Source organism: Triticum aestivum, chromosome 5B (assembly GCF_018294505.1).
Source record: "Triticum aestivum cultivar Chinese Spring chromosome 5B, IWGSC CS RefSeq v2.1, whole genome shotgun sequence".
NCBI classification, from domain to species: Eukaryota; Viridiplantae; Streptophyta; class Magnoliopsida; order Poales; family Poaceae; genus Triticum; species Triticum aestivum.
The window spans coordinates 671,673,418-671,688,587 of NC_057807.1; the positions used below are offsets into that span (position 1 = coordinate 671,673,418).

At 45.6% G+C, this 15,170-nt stretch overlaps 1 protein-coding gene across 1 annotated transcript; it reads right to left on the reverse strand.

The window, feature by feature from the left end:
• Positions 1-7,010: 7,010 nt before the first annotated feature.
• On the reverse strand, positions 7,011-13,624 carry LOC123114081 (DEAD-box ATP-dependent RNA helicase 3, chloroplastic). The gene is made up of 10 exons (XM_044535445.1): positions 13,202-13,624; positions 12,280-12,413; positions 11,774-12,185; positions 10,927-11,025; positions 10,254-10,478; positions 9,243-9,620; positions 8,754-8,897; positions 8,470-8,565; positions 7,891-8,273; positions 7,011-7,517 (listed from the first exon to the last, which is right to left on the reverse strand). Exons 1-10 carry the CDS (start codon positions 13,568-13,570, stop codon positions 7,448-7,450), a joined length of 2,310 nt encoding a protein of 769 aa, XP_044391380.1. The 5' UTR covers positions 13,571-13,624; the 3' UTR covers positions 7,011-7,447.
• Positions 13,625-15,170: the final 1,546 nt, after the last annotated feature.

Sequence of the window (15,170 nt, forward strand, 5' to 3'; positions counted from 1 at the left end):
TTTGTAATTTATGGTGAACATTTTCTTGATACACAATGAATTTTTGTGACAATGCCTATTTCAAAAATGCTATGATAAGTATGTATTAAAAACTAACTGTGTAAAATCATTCTTGCATTTCAAGTAACATGTCGATTTTTTAATAAAAGTTGAACAGTTTTAATGCATTTCTAAAATTTCTTATGACCACACAATTATTTTTAATACATGCATTTCTAAAATCCATATACAAGTAACTAAATAAACTGTGTGTCAGGCATTTTTTCTAATAGTTGTGTATTTGAATAATATAACAAGGATACACGATAATTGTGCATGCTAGTAGTCCTGAGTGAAGACACTTAAAATTTGGACCGTGCATGTGTTCTAGTCTGGTGCTTGACAATTAATAACACTAATATTGTTACAAAAAACTTAATTATATTAATATGGAATCTTAAAGAGAGGATGTATTAATATCATGATTAAAGAAAATGAGTAAGTTTGCGCGCGTAGCATCGCTGGGCCCAACCGCCGGCCCAGCATGTAGCAGGTCAGTAGAAAAGAGATCTCGCCTGTGTCCTAACGCGAGTTTCGCTCCACCGGCACACATTCATTTTTTAATACACGCGCTAAAAGATAAAAGAGACACACTGCGTATGGCCCGAAGAATACCGAAAATCTGAGAAAAGATAAAAGAGACGCGCAAAAAAATACAAATACAGAAGAAAAAAGAAACGAACCAAACTATAAAAAGACGTACGCGTGCACTATGACGGGGAGGATGGTGTAGCGCAATGGCATGGACGGCAATGGCATGGACGTTGCGCTGCGAACCTGACTTCGCTCGGCGCGTGGATCTTTTTTTTTTAAAGAAAATTCCCTTCTGCTCGCTCACTCATACTCCCTCCGTTCGGAATTATTTGTCGCAGAAATGGATGCAGCAAGATGAACTCTACTACGTGTGTGCAGAACACGTGCCGCAAGGGAACTCTGCTCTTTGTTGCCGCGTAGACAGTACAGTACGTACGCACGTACGTACCTTAATTGATGTTCCGTTGTTGCTTGCTGCTCTTTGCCACCTTCCTTCCCGAGACGTACAGACGCTGATCGATCGCTTACAGCCATGCAACACGGACAGCCAAGGACGGCGTCGTCTTCTCGATTGGATAATTTAACGAGCAACACTGCCGTGTTTTCGTTTGATCGGTCGCTTGTGCCTACGGCGTTGCATGGCGTATTATCGCCTCCATCGGCAGCACCCGGCGTCAATTGCTTAATGTAGACAGAGTGCCAAACAATATACGTATTCATGATTGAGCGTGCATGTCCGGGCGCGAGGGATGATGATTAGCCAATGATGATGACGGGTCAAACGCCCCACTTGGTCTTGACGCTACGCTGGCTGCTCTACTCTCCTCTTGCTCTATGTGCATTCAGCAGATTGGAGCAGTATACTTCTCCTGTACGTATTTCATAGTATGTTCGTGTATCTTCCCTACACCTGAAACCAGAAATAATTTTTATTTGGTGAAATGCATATTTCATGTGCTGGGCGGGTAGCATGCATGACAGCGGTGAAAAGCATATGGGTTTGAGCTATTAAACCGAACAGTGAACAGGATGGCCAGTGGTGTCAAATCTGAGTGACCGCAAGTCAATAGTACGTGCCGCTTGTTAAACCAGAATATTGGGCAACTGCTCGACACCCTTAGGCCTTGTTCGGTTGAGGTGGTTTGTGAGCGGGATTGGCAGGGATTGAGGGGGATCTAATCCCCTACAAGCCAAATTCCTCTCCAATCCACTCCAATCCCCTTGGGAGGAGGATTAAACGAACAAGGCCTTAGGGGCGCGGCTATCTCATTAATTATATATAAGTACCAAAAGGTACAAATACAAGGTGTATACATAAATCTACGTATAAACAAGTCTACGTATACATATACAGTCTAACACCCTCCCTCAATCTTAACTGTGGCTTGAAGTACAAACTAAGTCAAGATTGCGCCTGCAGCCTACAAACTGTGGTTGTGGAAGAGGCTTCGTGAAGATGTCAGCAAGTTGATCCTTTGATGATATGAACTTGATGCTAAGCAGCTTCTGTGCAACACGCTCTCGAACGAAGTGATAGTCAACCTCAATGTGTTTCGTCCGAGTATGAAACACTGGATTAGATGACAAGTATGTAGCACCAATGTTATCACACCAAAGCACTGGAGAATGATCCGAAGGGACTCACAACTCTCTCAACAAAGACTGAACCCAAATGATCTCAGCCATCGCATCAACAACTGCTTTGTACTCGGCTTTCGTACTGCTGCGAGACACTGTAGCCTGCTTGCGAGCATTCCAAGCGATCAAGTTAAAGCCAAGAAACACTGCATACCCCCCCCCCCCGTGGATCGCCGGTCGTCAGGACTACTAGCCCAGTCTGCATCTGAAAAGGCTAAGATCTCATAAGACGGGGCAGGTTGGAGGAGCAAACCATAAGACGCAGTGAGACATATATAACACAGGATACGCTTCACAGCTGACCAATGAGATGTTCTGGGTGCATGGAGAAACTGACAGACACGATTGACTGCATAAGAGACATCTGGTCTGGTGATAGTAAGATACTGCAGGCCTCCAACAAGACTGCGGTACTCAGTGGCATCATCAGGTGAGAGAGGGTCTCCATCAAAAGCAGACAACCGATCAGTGGCAGACATAGGAGTACTGGCAGGTTTACACTTCAACATGCCAGCACGATGCAACAAATCCAGAGAATACTTCTTCTGAGTAAGAGTTACTCCAGCAGAAGACCGTGAAACCTCCAGACCAAGGAAGAAGTGCAGAGCACCTAGATCCTTGACAGCAAAATCACCACTCAACGCAGCCACAAGACGATCTGCCGCAACATCTGAGGAACTGATGAGGATGATATCATCAACATAGACCAGTAAGTACATCGTAACCTCGGGACGCTGAAGAAGAAACAGCGATGTGTCAGCAGTGGAGGGAATAAACCCAAGCGCCCTCAAAACCGAGCCAAGACGTGCGTGCCAGGCACGGGGAGCCTGCTTAAGCCCATAGAGTGCCTTAAAAAGACGACAGAGATGATGAGGACGTGCAGGATCCACAAACCCTGGCGGCTGACGCATATAAACCTCCTCCTCCAGGACTCCATGCAAGAAAGCGTTCTGCACATCAAGTTGACGGAGAAACCATCCTCGAGTAACAGCAAGGGACAACAGCAAACGAATGGTAGTGGGCTTGATAACTGGACCGAACGTGTCTTCATAATCAAGACCATACCTCTGTTTGAAGCCCTTGGCCACTAGTCTTGCTTTGTAACACTCAATGGAGCCATCAACATGTCTTTTAACTTTAAACACCCACTTAGAATCAATGATATTGACCCCAGATACTAGGGGAACAAGCTGCCAGGTGTCGTTCTTCAGCAACGCTTGAAACTCCTGTTTCATCGCGGCACGCCAGTGAGGAATGCCTAGCGCAACCTGAAAATAGCGAGGCTCAGCAGTGGGATCCTCAGCAGCATGAGCCATGCATGCGGCGAGCCATGCTACAGTCCCATCGATTCGGATCTTAGGCTGAAAGACACCTATCTGGCTGCATGTGCGAGGTTGAGGAGTAGCAGGCTGTGGTTGCTGCGTAGGGCTTGATGCAGGCGACGACAGAGGCGAGGCGAGTCGCCCAGGCTCACGCCTGAGCCATTTGGCGCTGGAGAGGCGAGTGGTGTTGGGCCCGGTGAGGCCGGCCCATCAGGTGCCGAAGCCGGCGTGCGTGAGACAGCCTCTGGGCCAGGAGAGGAAGTGGCCGGCCCAGGAGAAACCACCTGCGAAGCAGGCTCGGGCGACGCCCACAAGGCGGGCGAGGGCGATGCCCGCGAGGCGGCTGCGGGTGCAGCTCCCGCGGGTTGCTGGGTACTGCCCGGTATGCATGCCCCATGCACGCGATCATCCTCCGGATTCGGAGCGTGCGTCGGTGCCTGTTCCTCAAGGAGCTCAAGACGAGCACCACCCCAACACCTGCAGCATGGTTAGGAAGCAACACAGGAGCATTTGCAACATCCACAAATTTATCAGGCGTAGGTGTGGTAGAAGAAACATCTGGCATAGGAGTGATAGAGGTGTTCGGAAGTGCATGAAAGGGAAACACATTCTCATCAAATACAACGTCACGATAAATGTAGACGCGATTGATGGGAACATGTAGGCATTTGCACCCTTTGTGAAAGGAACTATACCCAAGAAAAACACACTTTTTCGACCGAAACTCTAGCTTATGTTTGTTATACAGACGCAAATGAGGCCAACATGCACACCCGAAGACTTTGAGAAAGGTGTAGTCTGGGATTTTATTGAGCAAGAGTTCAAGCGGAGTTTTCATATTCAGTAGTCGTGAGGGCAGCCTATTGATCAAAAAACAGGCAGTGGAGAAAGCATCACTCTAGAACCTAAAAGGTACGGAGGCATGAGCTAATAAAGTAATGCCAGTTTCTACAAGATGACGATGCTTACATTCAGCAGTCCTATTCTGCTGATGTGTATGAGGACAAGACACACGATGTGCAATCCCAAGTTTGTTAAAGAACGAGTTGAGGTTGTGATATTCACCTCCCCGGTCGCTTTGGACATGAATAATTTTCTGGCTAAGGAGACGCTCAACATGTGCTTGGAACTGTATAAACACATCAAACACATCAGATTTTTTTCTTAACAAGATAAAGCCAAGTAAACCGACTATAAGCATCAATAAAACTGACATAATAATTGTGGCCACTGACAGACGTTTGGGCATGACCCCATACATCGGAAAACACAAGTTCAAGAGGATGTTTCACAACACGACTAGACTCTGAAAACGGGAGTTGGTGACTCTTGCCCTGCTGACAGGCATCACAAATAGTTTCAGCAGTTTTATTTGACACAACCGGTAGTTCATGACGATGCAACACATGACGGACTATGGGGGCAGCAGGATGACCAAGTCGCGCGTGCCAATGTGTAGGTGAGACACGAACACCACTGAACGCCTGAGGAGAAAACTGCATGGAAGGTGCGGTCGCCGCGTCAAGTGCATACAAGCCACGGCGAAGACGACCGCTAAGCAGAACGGCCCTCGTGTCCCGATCCTTGATAAAGAAACCAAAAGGATGAAATTCAACAAGGACATTATTATCACGAGTAAGTTGTGGAACAGACAACAAACTGCGCGAAGCAGTGAGAATACGAAGAATATTAGAAAGATACAGTTTTCGCGAATTGTGTGCAAGAAGAGATGCCTGACCAACATGGGAGATGCGCATACCTGCTCCGTTGGCGGTGTGCACCTGATCATGGCCGCGATATGGCTCCTGAGTGGAAAGCTTGCCCATGTCGTTGGTGAGGTGGTTCGTAACTCCCGTGTCCATGTACAATGTAGGATCAATCGAGTAGGATGGAGTACGCCCGTGCTCATGACTCGCTACCGCAGCGGCCGCCTGTTGCGCATGCGGGCCATTTGGCCGGACGGACCCATGCATGCATGATTAACATGTCTGGTGTGTGAGACTCCGAGGCTGGCTAGTTGTTAATCTTTCATGTCATCAGGGTTCTCTTGAAAACTAGCACACCAGTTGCAAAACGCCGAGAGTAGTTTAACCAACCTTCTGTCAGAATGGGAAAACAACTGCGCACCAAGTGTACAACAATGTCAGACCCGATGCAGTCCTTGCTTGGACAATGGGCGATATCTTTCCGTGAAGCAACCTATCTGCATGGTTGACCACGGAATGAAGGTAGCAGGTGTTTATTTTATTTTTTGCCAAAGGCGTCGTTAGGTGGGAATCACCGTGGCAGGACCGTAGGAGCGCTGGTACTAGTTGCCAAGATACGTTGCAGTGTCACAGTGCATACTTAATTAACCACACTCCTGGAGTATATATTGGCCACGCGTACAGTTAAGAAGATGTACATGTGTCTGTAACGTCCAGTAGAACCTTCCTCAAAATTCGACTCCACATGTATTGCAAACGAAGTCAACCCCTCTGGAATTAACAACCATTACCGGTAGCTTTCTTCGAACTCTCTCTCTCTCTCTCTTACTTCTCCGATGTAACGCGTACTACACACGTGTCCACGTCGATGGCAGTTAATACTGCTGAAGTACTATCTAGTACTAGTATTTTGATCGTCACTTTCAAGCAGCACTGAGGTGTCCCGATCCGTAGTTTAGCTATATATAATACCACTTCCTCCATCTCATAATATCGACACGAGTGTATTCACGTCGAAACGTCATTTGATTTGGACGTCGAATCTGCACGTGGAATGCTCTGTGCGTGGAACGCATCCATGTGCGCTGTTCTTCCGTCAGCCGTGCCTTTGCCGGCTGCACGCGCACCTTCGGATTCAGACATTCAGTGAAGGCACCAGCGCTTTGGTTCGGGCTACCCACTGGTTTCACAGACGGCTTTTCCTCGTCGTGGCGGTCAATAGCATGCTCGATATCCATTCCCATGAGAAAAATACCGTGTTTATCATGATGAGATTAGCACCAAACCTGACTAAGTGACCTGATCCCGTTTCATCCCCAGGTTCAGACCTGCACCTCTGATCTGATGTCATATGGTTCGGCCGGCGTCCTTCTGTAAAGTCTGATACAGTTGCCAACCACTCCACCCCCGTCGACGCACCGTTCCTGTCTTCCTGACGTCACGTCTCCGTAAGCAGGGCATCAGCCGAAGCAAACCGTGTTTGAATATGAACCTCTTCCATCCTCTACGGTCTAGCAGTTTGGCATCACTGACCAACCCTCAACCAACCATGTTGAACTCAGCCATGCATGCCTCCCACAGGCCGTCAAACCTCCCGCCCTGCACTACATTGACCAAACACGCATACCTTCGTAACTGCTTCATCCCATCTCGTCTCGTCTCACAGAGATCAAAAGCAACAGCTGCCGCGAACAACCGGCACAAACCTGTCCGTCTGCAACAAACTCAGACGTTTCAACCAAAAGCTTCAGATAAGTTTGACATCTCCGCATTTCACAGCAGTAATAATTCTAATCGACGTGTAACAGTTCGGACTGCTTTCTTGGTTCTGTAGAACTTTACAAGGTCCATGTAGTAGTAGCTGTTACAAACATTCTATCACCAACTCCGACAAGCGGCAAACCAAAAAAATTTAAAACAAGCAGTGTTCCTGTAAAATCCCTAGATATTACACGAATAATTTGGCGGAAGGCCAGGCTCTCCATGGGCGGGTCAGCAGCGTGCCAAAAATCTTCCTCTAGGTGAAACTATGACCACACAAAACTGTAGTACCTAGCGCGCCATCCGCTGCCGGGCATATGTAGATCAGGTGGACACAAGGGACGCCGGCGATGTGGTTGTTGTGTTCAACTGCCCAGCCGCTTGTCGGAAACTGATCGGGCCCAAACGAAGCAGTGCGGCAGGCAAGCAGCACGTCCTCTGCGCCGTCTACTTGTTTGGGCAGTCTGATGCTCTGTGCCCTGACTGCCCGCATGTGAAGCAAGCGCCACTGAAGCTTCTGCTCAAGCAAATGGTGGGGGGGGGGGGGGGGGGGGGGGGGTATTAGCTCAAGAAAAGGTACTAGTAAGTTTTGGTCATGATTCAGGTAAGCTGTACCAAGGCCGAAAGCTACCAAACTTATTATCTGTTTCACAAGAGGTAAAGCATTAGGTTACTGAGGGTGACTTGAGGCAAGCAGTGTAGTTTTAGTCTTCAGTATATCATATGAGGTGTTCAAACTCGCATCTACTTAGTGAAAAGAACATCATGTGTGGAAAAGAATCAAGATGAGCACATGCCACTTCAAAAATACAGTTGGACCAACTAAGATGGATAAGCGTGCATCCGAAGAGCAGTTTGTGATGTTATTCGAGTGATTTCGTGAGGCCTACCTGTCCCTGCTGCCAAAGGATGAGCCACCACGACCACCGTAAGACGATGAGCGTTCACCAAAGGACGATGATCTGTCACCGAAGGATGACGAGCCACCACGCCCACCATAGGACGAGCGGCCGCCGCCGGGGGATGACGAACGGTTTGATCTCCTCACACCACCACCTGAAAAGTCATCATCTGACCAAATATCGTTGTCAGGTCTGCTGGAGCTCCTGCCACCACGACGGAATCCTTCATCAGAGTCCCAACTACCACGTCCTCTTGAGCCGCCGCCCATACCGCCCCTGGACGACCCCCGCCGGTTCCTAGAACCCCGGTCCGAGTTTGAGAATCGGCCGTAAGAGTCGGTAGCAGGGCCATCATCTTGCAACACTGGCAGCTGCAAGCAGGAAGTATAAAAACAGTCACCGCACTAGTTCATAACAACCAGCATCATACATAAAACAAGAGCGCTATAAGTACTGCACTATATAATGCGTGCAGTGCAAGCCTAGCTCATAACAACCAGCATCAATATTTCCGTGCACGAAATATCCATAGTAATTAAATTAAGAAGATGAAGATGCAAAAGCTACCTTTGTTACTTTGCTCAAGGTGTTTCCTTCAGGCAGTTCCATAGTAAGCAAATCCTTTGCAATCTCCTCGGGTAAATCAAAGACTGCTCCTTGGACCTGGTACAGTTGGCAATGTGTACAAAAGATTGTTATTTGAATAAGGGACATACTAGAAAAGAGACTGCCTCATAATGATGGTTCAGTTACTATATATGCACCTTTCCTTCCCTAAAGGAAAATGATATTACTAATAAAGGAACAAATGCACGGAAGCAAATGATCAACATGCTGAAGAAAAAACTCACCCTCTCATCTGCTATTAGGAATATTTTTCCTACTGCATCAGCAGCAGATGGAGAGACATCAGACAGAAAACCAGTGACAGATCTAGGAGAAAAGAAGCCTCTTGCATATGCCGGATCCCTGGTAAGTTGTAATGTCACTGATCCCTGCAGTTTAATAGAGTTAATGAGAGTATTTGAAGAAGGCGTCTTGCTTAAGAGAAAACTGCAAGAAAAGGCAAATGCACAACAAAGGTATGGATAACCCACCATGGTAGAGGCAGTTCAGATACTAGTAGAACTCTAATAGTAGTAGACTGTACTAGTAAAAATATAACATCAACTGGATAAATTCACAAGTCTAGAAGGCACTTCTAAGTTTGAAGCAAGAAAAACTGGATCATAATGATAGCAGAACAGGTAAAATATTTCTTAACTGTGCAAATTAGTTAGGATCGGTGGAATTCATGTAAAAACCATGCACATGAGTAATCTCCTTGTGTGACTTTTTACCTGCTCATGGCTAATCAGGGAACGTGAAGAAGGTGGCTGAGAAAATCCACTCAGATGTGCCAATGCAGAAGCAAGAGCAGTAGGTCCTAGTTCTTGGCTTAGTCTCTCAGCCGCTGGAACAAAGTATTGAATCGACTCGGGGTGCACACCTCGCAGAGTAGCAATGACATGCTCTGCAGATGAATCCAGTACCTCTTCCATTGTAGGTGGGCCAATAAATTCAAATTTGCATCCAACATCACGTTCAAGTGATTTAACTGTCCTTCGCTGATTGGTTGTAAACATTAAGATTGCATTTCCTGCTTTCCCTGCTCGTCCAGTGCGTCCAGAACGATGAACAAAAGTCTCAGGGTCATTTGGCAACTCATAATGAATAATCTGCATCAACAGAAATATCTCTCATTCATTAATCTGTATCTGCCATAATCCATTTGAGACAGCAAAATGCTCAAATGAATTTAATAAGCTACCGGTAATTGATACTCCCTCCGTTCCAAAATAGATGACTAAACTTTATACTAACTTTAGTACAAAGTTGGGTCATCTATTTTGGAACGGAGGGAGTAAGAAACAGTACCACGTGAATTGCAAGATTAATGCAAGAGACCAGATGGAGATGTGAAAAATGAATGAAAGCTAGATGGTAAAATAAAGGTATCCCGAACTTAAGTGTCTCACGGTATTTGAATTCAAATTCATTGTGTAACAAAGGCAAAGTTCTTGAAATGTTTGATTACTTATTGTTTCAGCGCCATAAATAATATCATGTGTGTGAGACTGAATGTTCTACAGAATGTGCAGTATATATCTTGGAATTTGCACCAACTGTTTTTTCTCAGAGATATAAAAAGCAATAATTTGGTGAGCACAAGTCATCAAATATAGTATATGCTGGAAATTTGAAAACATTTAGCAGTCAGCAACCAGACCACAAAGAGTTAGTGTTAGAGGCTGGATGATTTACAAAAATATGTATCTAGAATCAGATGAAGTGAAGAGTTGGAAACCCACCAAATCGACATTGGGTATATCAAGACCACGAGAAGCAACATCAGTTGCCACAAGAACAGTAAATTTCCCTTGGCGGAAACCATTTAATGTCCTCTCACGCTGATGTTGTGAAATATCACCGTGAAGCGCCTCAGATGCAATACTGGTTGTCAATGCCAATGATACCTCGTCTGCATCCCGTTTTGTCCGAGTGAAAACAATAGTTTTCCCACCCTTTGCATATACCTGACAACAAAAGATTTGAGTAACATTGCACTAACAAATGTAAAGTGATCAAATTAGGATATCATCAAAAATCTAATTTACCAACGTCCAAAACACTAAAGAGGCCCAAGCAAATCTTTAGTGGACTTTTAAAAGGTCAAGAACCGTTAGAACTCAAAGCACAAAAGTAGTTGTTGTTTGTAACTGGTAAACCGAGACTGCCATTATTGTAAAAGAAAAACCAGCCCCACAGCAACTTAAATGAATGTAAGAATAAAAGTTTATATTCAAGAAAAAGTAATCTCAGCATACAGAAGAAAATATAAAAGAAATCATGCACATTGTAACTATCTGCTTTATTTATCTCAGCCCAGGGGTTAAGCATAAAACGTAGAGCAGTAAACAACAGAAGAGAGGAAAAGATAACAAAACGGATCAGCTAAAAACTCATTAAACTGCATTAACATACCGTAATGAGATCGCTAAGAATGGTGCGCTTTGAAGTTGTTGTGAGTGGAATAGCAAAGAGTTTGATTCCTTCAGCTAGTTTTTCATCTTGATCACCGACCTAATTAAAACATGGAGGGAACAAATGACTGATTAGGACATAAAATACGAATATTGAAGAATAGCAGCATATATCTCACAAAGCAGCAACAGGAATCTTCAAGTGCGAGTAGCATGTTGCGCTAAGAAAAACTGTAAGCAAAATACTATAAGGCCAGTCTTGTTGTCTCTTATCACCCACTGTTTTATTATTTTTATATGTGGGACAGACCCACTTTTCATTTAAGCAAATACTCCTTTGTTAAGTTCCAAGAGCTAGGGGTAGCACATCGTTGAAGTTTGTCATGCACCACGGCTAAGAATTAAAACCAACACTTCAACCTCACATATATCTTCACAGAATTAATGTACGGTAGACAATCACGGGTCACATGTGTCAAAATACCAAGTTCAGTGACCAGAATTTACACAGAATATAGCACACTAAAGAAGGAACCATAGAACATGGTCATAACAATTAACATGTTTGACTGTCTAAAGTCAAGATGATAATGCGATAAATGCAAGAATGCTCTTAAGTACTCCCTCCGTCCGGAAATACTTGTCAGAGAGATGGATGTATCTAGACATATGTTAGTTCTAGATACATTCATTTTTATCAATTTCTTCGACAAGTAATTCCGGACGGAGGGAGTAGATAACACTGATTCATTGCCTACTTTTGTTGAACAACAGCAAAATAACCAGAGAAAAATAAGGGACAAGGAAAAATAGGAAAAGGAAATGAATGTGAAAGTGCGAGGCCATACCAAATCAATTGTCAAAGGATTATTCAAATACCGCCTAGACAATTTCTTCACCCAACTAGGCATGGTCGCAGAGAAAAGCATGCTTTGTCGTTCAGCTGGCAGTTGTTGCAATATTGTTTCCACATCTTCTTCAAACCCAACTGCAAGCATCTGGTCAGCCTCATCAAGGACCAGATACCTAACTTCTCCCAACTGAAGACTTCCACCGTTTATCAAATCAATTAGGCGACCTGGAGTTCCTACGACAACATCTACACCACGGGAGAGTGCATTCTGCTGGGTATTATACGAGACACCACCATAAACACACACTGTACTAAGCTTTGGCGCTGATTCCATAATTTCTTTCTCAACTTGTTTAGCCAGCTCCCTAGTGGGTGCAAGGACCAAAGCTCGAGGAATACGACCACGCCTGCCAAAAGAGAAAAAACATAGTTAGGGAATCTGAATTATCAACTACTTTAATGCTGCACATCATGAATATGCAAAACAAGACAAATGTGTACCCAGGAGTCCGCCCTTCGTCCTGCTCGATTATTTGCTTGATCATGGGTATACCGAAGGCTAGCGTCTTTCCAGTTCCAGTCTTTGCTCTTGCAATCAGGTCACGGCCCTCAAGTGCTGGAATCAACACAGCCCTCTGGAGGAGACAAGACAAATCAGCAAACGACCAGGCAAATAAGCACCTCATATAGAGTAAAACAAGCACAGTGAAAATATGTGTTACATAGTAGAGAATAGTTCGAAGGAAAACAAATTCATACAACTAACATCATCTTTTTACTTGCTATATTATGCATTTCCTTAATGGGCATGACTTAGACAATGTGTTATCATAACTTCCTTGGACTTAGAGATACAAATGGAACAGGCTACCTTCTGTTCAAGAAAAAAGAGAGGACCAAATGGGACAACTGCCCCCAATTTCTATGACATCTGACAATTGCCCACGTTTGATGCTATTTGTGAGAACAGGACAGTGTGACTTACAATGGAATGCTACAACATAGGCGTTGTCAAATCTCACTACAAAGTGCAACCAACACTACAATATTGCCGCTTGGGTAGCGTTGAAACAATTATGGGTTCATGGACAAATGGTATTAGGTTCAAGCGTTGGCACTTAGCAACTTTCTTATGACACCACTACCGTCTCCTTTCCCCACTAAAAAGTAAAAACAGTATGGCTGCAATTATCATGTGCAAGATCCTCCCAGACACTACCAACTGAATTCACCGAATGCTGCACTGACAGACGCCAGTCCGGTCCTAACAGCCAGCTAACATATGTATGCACCAGGAATTACAAGACCAACTGAATTCTACACTGTCAGACACCCCTCCCCTCCCAACAGTGAACAGCCTCAGAACCTGAAATTGCGTCAACACAATTAAGCGGCTCCAAAACATGACAGCAACTCAGCTCACCTGGATGGGGAAGAGATGGGTAATTCCGCGCTTCTCGAGCGTGGCGACGAGCTGGGCGGGGAGGCCGAGCCTGGAAATGGCGAGCTCATCCGCGTCCCCCTGCTGCAGCCCCTCCACGGCGGCCCCCTCCTGGTCGCTCCCGTACCCCTCCTCGTCCTCGTCGCCGCTGCCGCCGCCGAGCCCGAGGCGCTTGAAGGCGTGCTCGCTGAGCACGGAGTTGGGCGACGCGATGGCCGCGGCGGCGCCCGCCCACCTGCGGCCGAGCGCCCAGCAGCGGAAGGCGGCGCGGAGCCGGAGCGCGGGCGCGAGGCCGGCGCCGCCGCTGGGGCTGGAGAGGGAGAGGGACGGGAGCGTGAGGAGGGAAGCCATGGGGGGAGGAGGGGCGGGGGAGGGAGGGAAGCGATAAGAAATGGAACGGATGGCTGCTCGGCTCTGGATAGGACGGGGGAGGGTTTATAGGCCGGGTGGATAGGGCGGAGGGGTTTGCCAGGGTTTTTCGCCGACGGGGAGCCTCCTCCTTCACAGGAAAACGGGCTCCTCTGTTTCTCTCTCTGCTCTCCGCTGTCGCCGTGTGTGCCAAGATTGTCCCTATGCTTTCTTCTCTGATATTTTGTGAAATATCTGCTTCATGAGATTAGGTTAGGACAGGTGTGTATGAATGGACTCACCATCATGTGATGTCTCTCAAGTGGTGCATTGTGAGTGTTATGGCAAGATATTGTGCTCTTAGGCCCGTTGCAAACGATTTACTTTTTTTTTCAATTAGGTCTATGTGTTATAATATCATCAATGGTGGTAGCCTTTCCATCGCACATTACTTGGAAGCTAAAAATCTCGTTGCAGGTTGTTTTTGTAATTTGGCCCTTGGATACAGTGCCGTAGGCAGGATCTATCCACGCCCCGGGCCACCCTACGCTACAGTCAACGAAGGATTTTCTCTCCATGACTAGGGCCATGGCTTGGGCAGCTCGGGCCTTTGCTACGCCCTGCTTGGATAGTACAAATGATCCTAACCAATGACAGCCTCAAAAGAAACATAGGAATAGATAGCAAGGTTGTGCGAAATGTTATTTTTATGGCGATGAGGAATCGATGCAGTGTTTGTTCTTAGATCGCCCACTTGTTAAATTATCATGGCATACTGTCCACATTAGCTTTTGTTGAAGCATAATGTCCGGCCCTCTCCCGTAGTTTGGACTTTTGGTTGTGTTGGCTAGTGTATGAAGCTTAACATGGTATTAGCGCTTTATGGTTTTTCGCGCAACTTGTGCTCTCCCCATCTCACATAGTTCAGACTGATGGATGAACTGGTTAGGTGCATAAACTTGCAACCAAAAAGTTCAAGGTTCAAAACCCAGTAAATACAATAAATAATTGTGACCTACCCTCGCTTCTGCTGCCCACGACATAAACTCCAAAGGAGCATAGACGTGAGAGGGGGCCCTCTCCCATAGTTCGGATTTTTGGTTGTGTTGGCTAGTGCATGAAGCTTAACACCCAGGAGTAGGACAAGTTTGTTCGTAAACTGGTCGATGGGGTTCACCATAAGTTAAAAGTCTCAAATTTGTGTGGGAATTACTGTTTTATCATGGACTATATGGAATCGTCGCAATGACTATGTTTTGAAGTCCCTTCCAAATGCTCCACCTTGTACAGGTGCTAGGGTTGCCATGTATATAAAAAATCTAATGTGACAGGGTAATTAAGAAGAGAGAGATGAGTTTGGTGACCATAGGAGAAACAATGCCAAGCGCGTGAACCTAGTCAAAACACTTAAATGAAAGAAGTACACCAATGCTTGGAAGAGTTTAGTTATTAAATTATTAAATTAAGGCACCTATACATTGTGGGCTTTAGTTGCTAAACTCTTTAAGGCAAACCATAGTGGGGAGTAGATGACACTAGTCTATGTTACTACTTTCATAGTGGGTAGTAACACATGTGTAGTATCATGCAAACCTTCATTTAT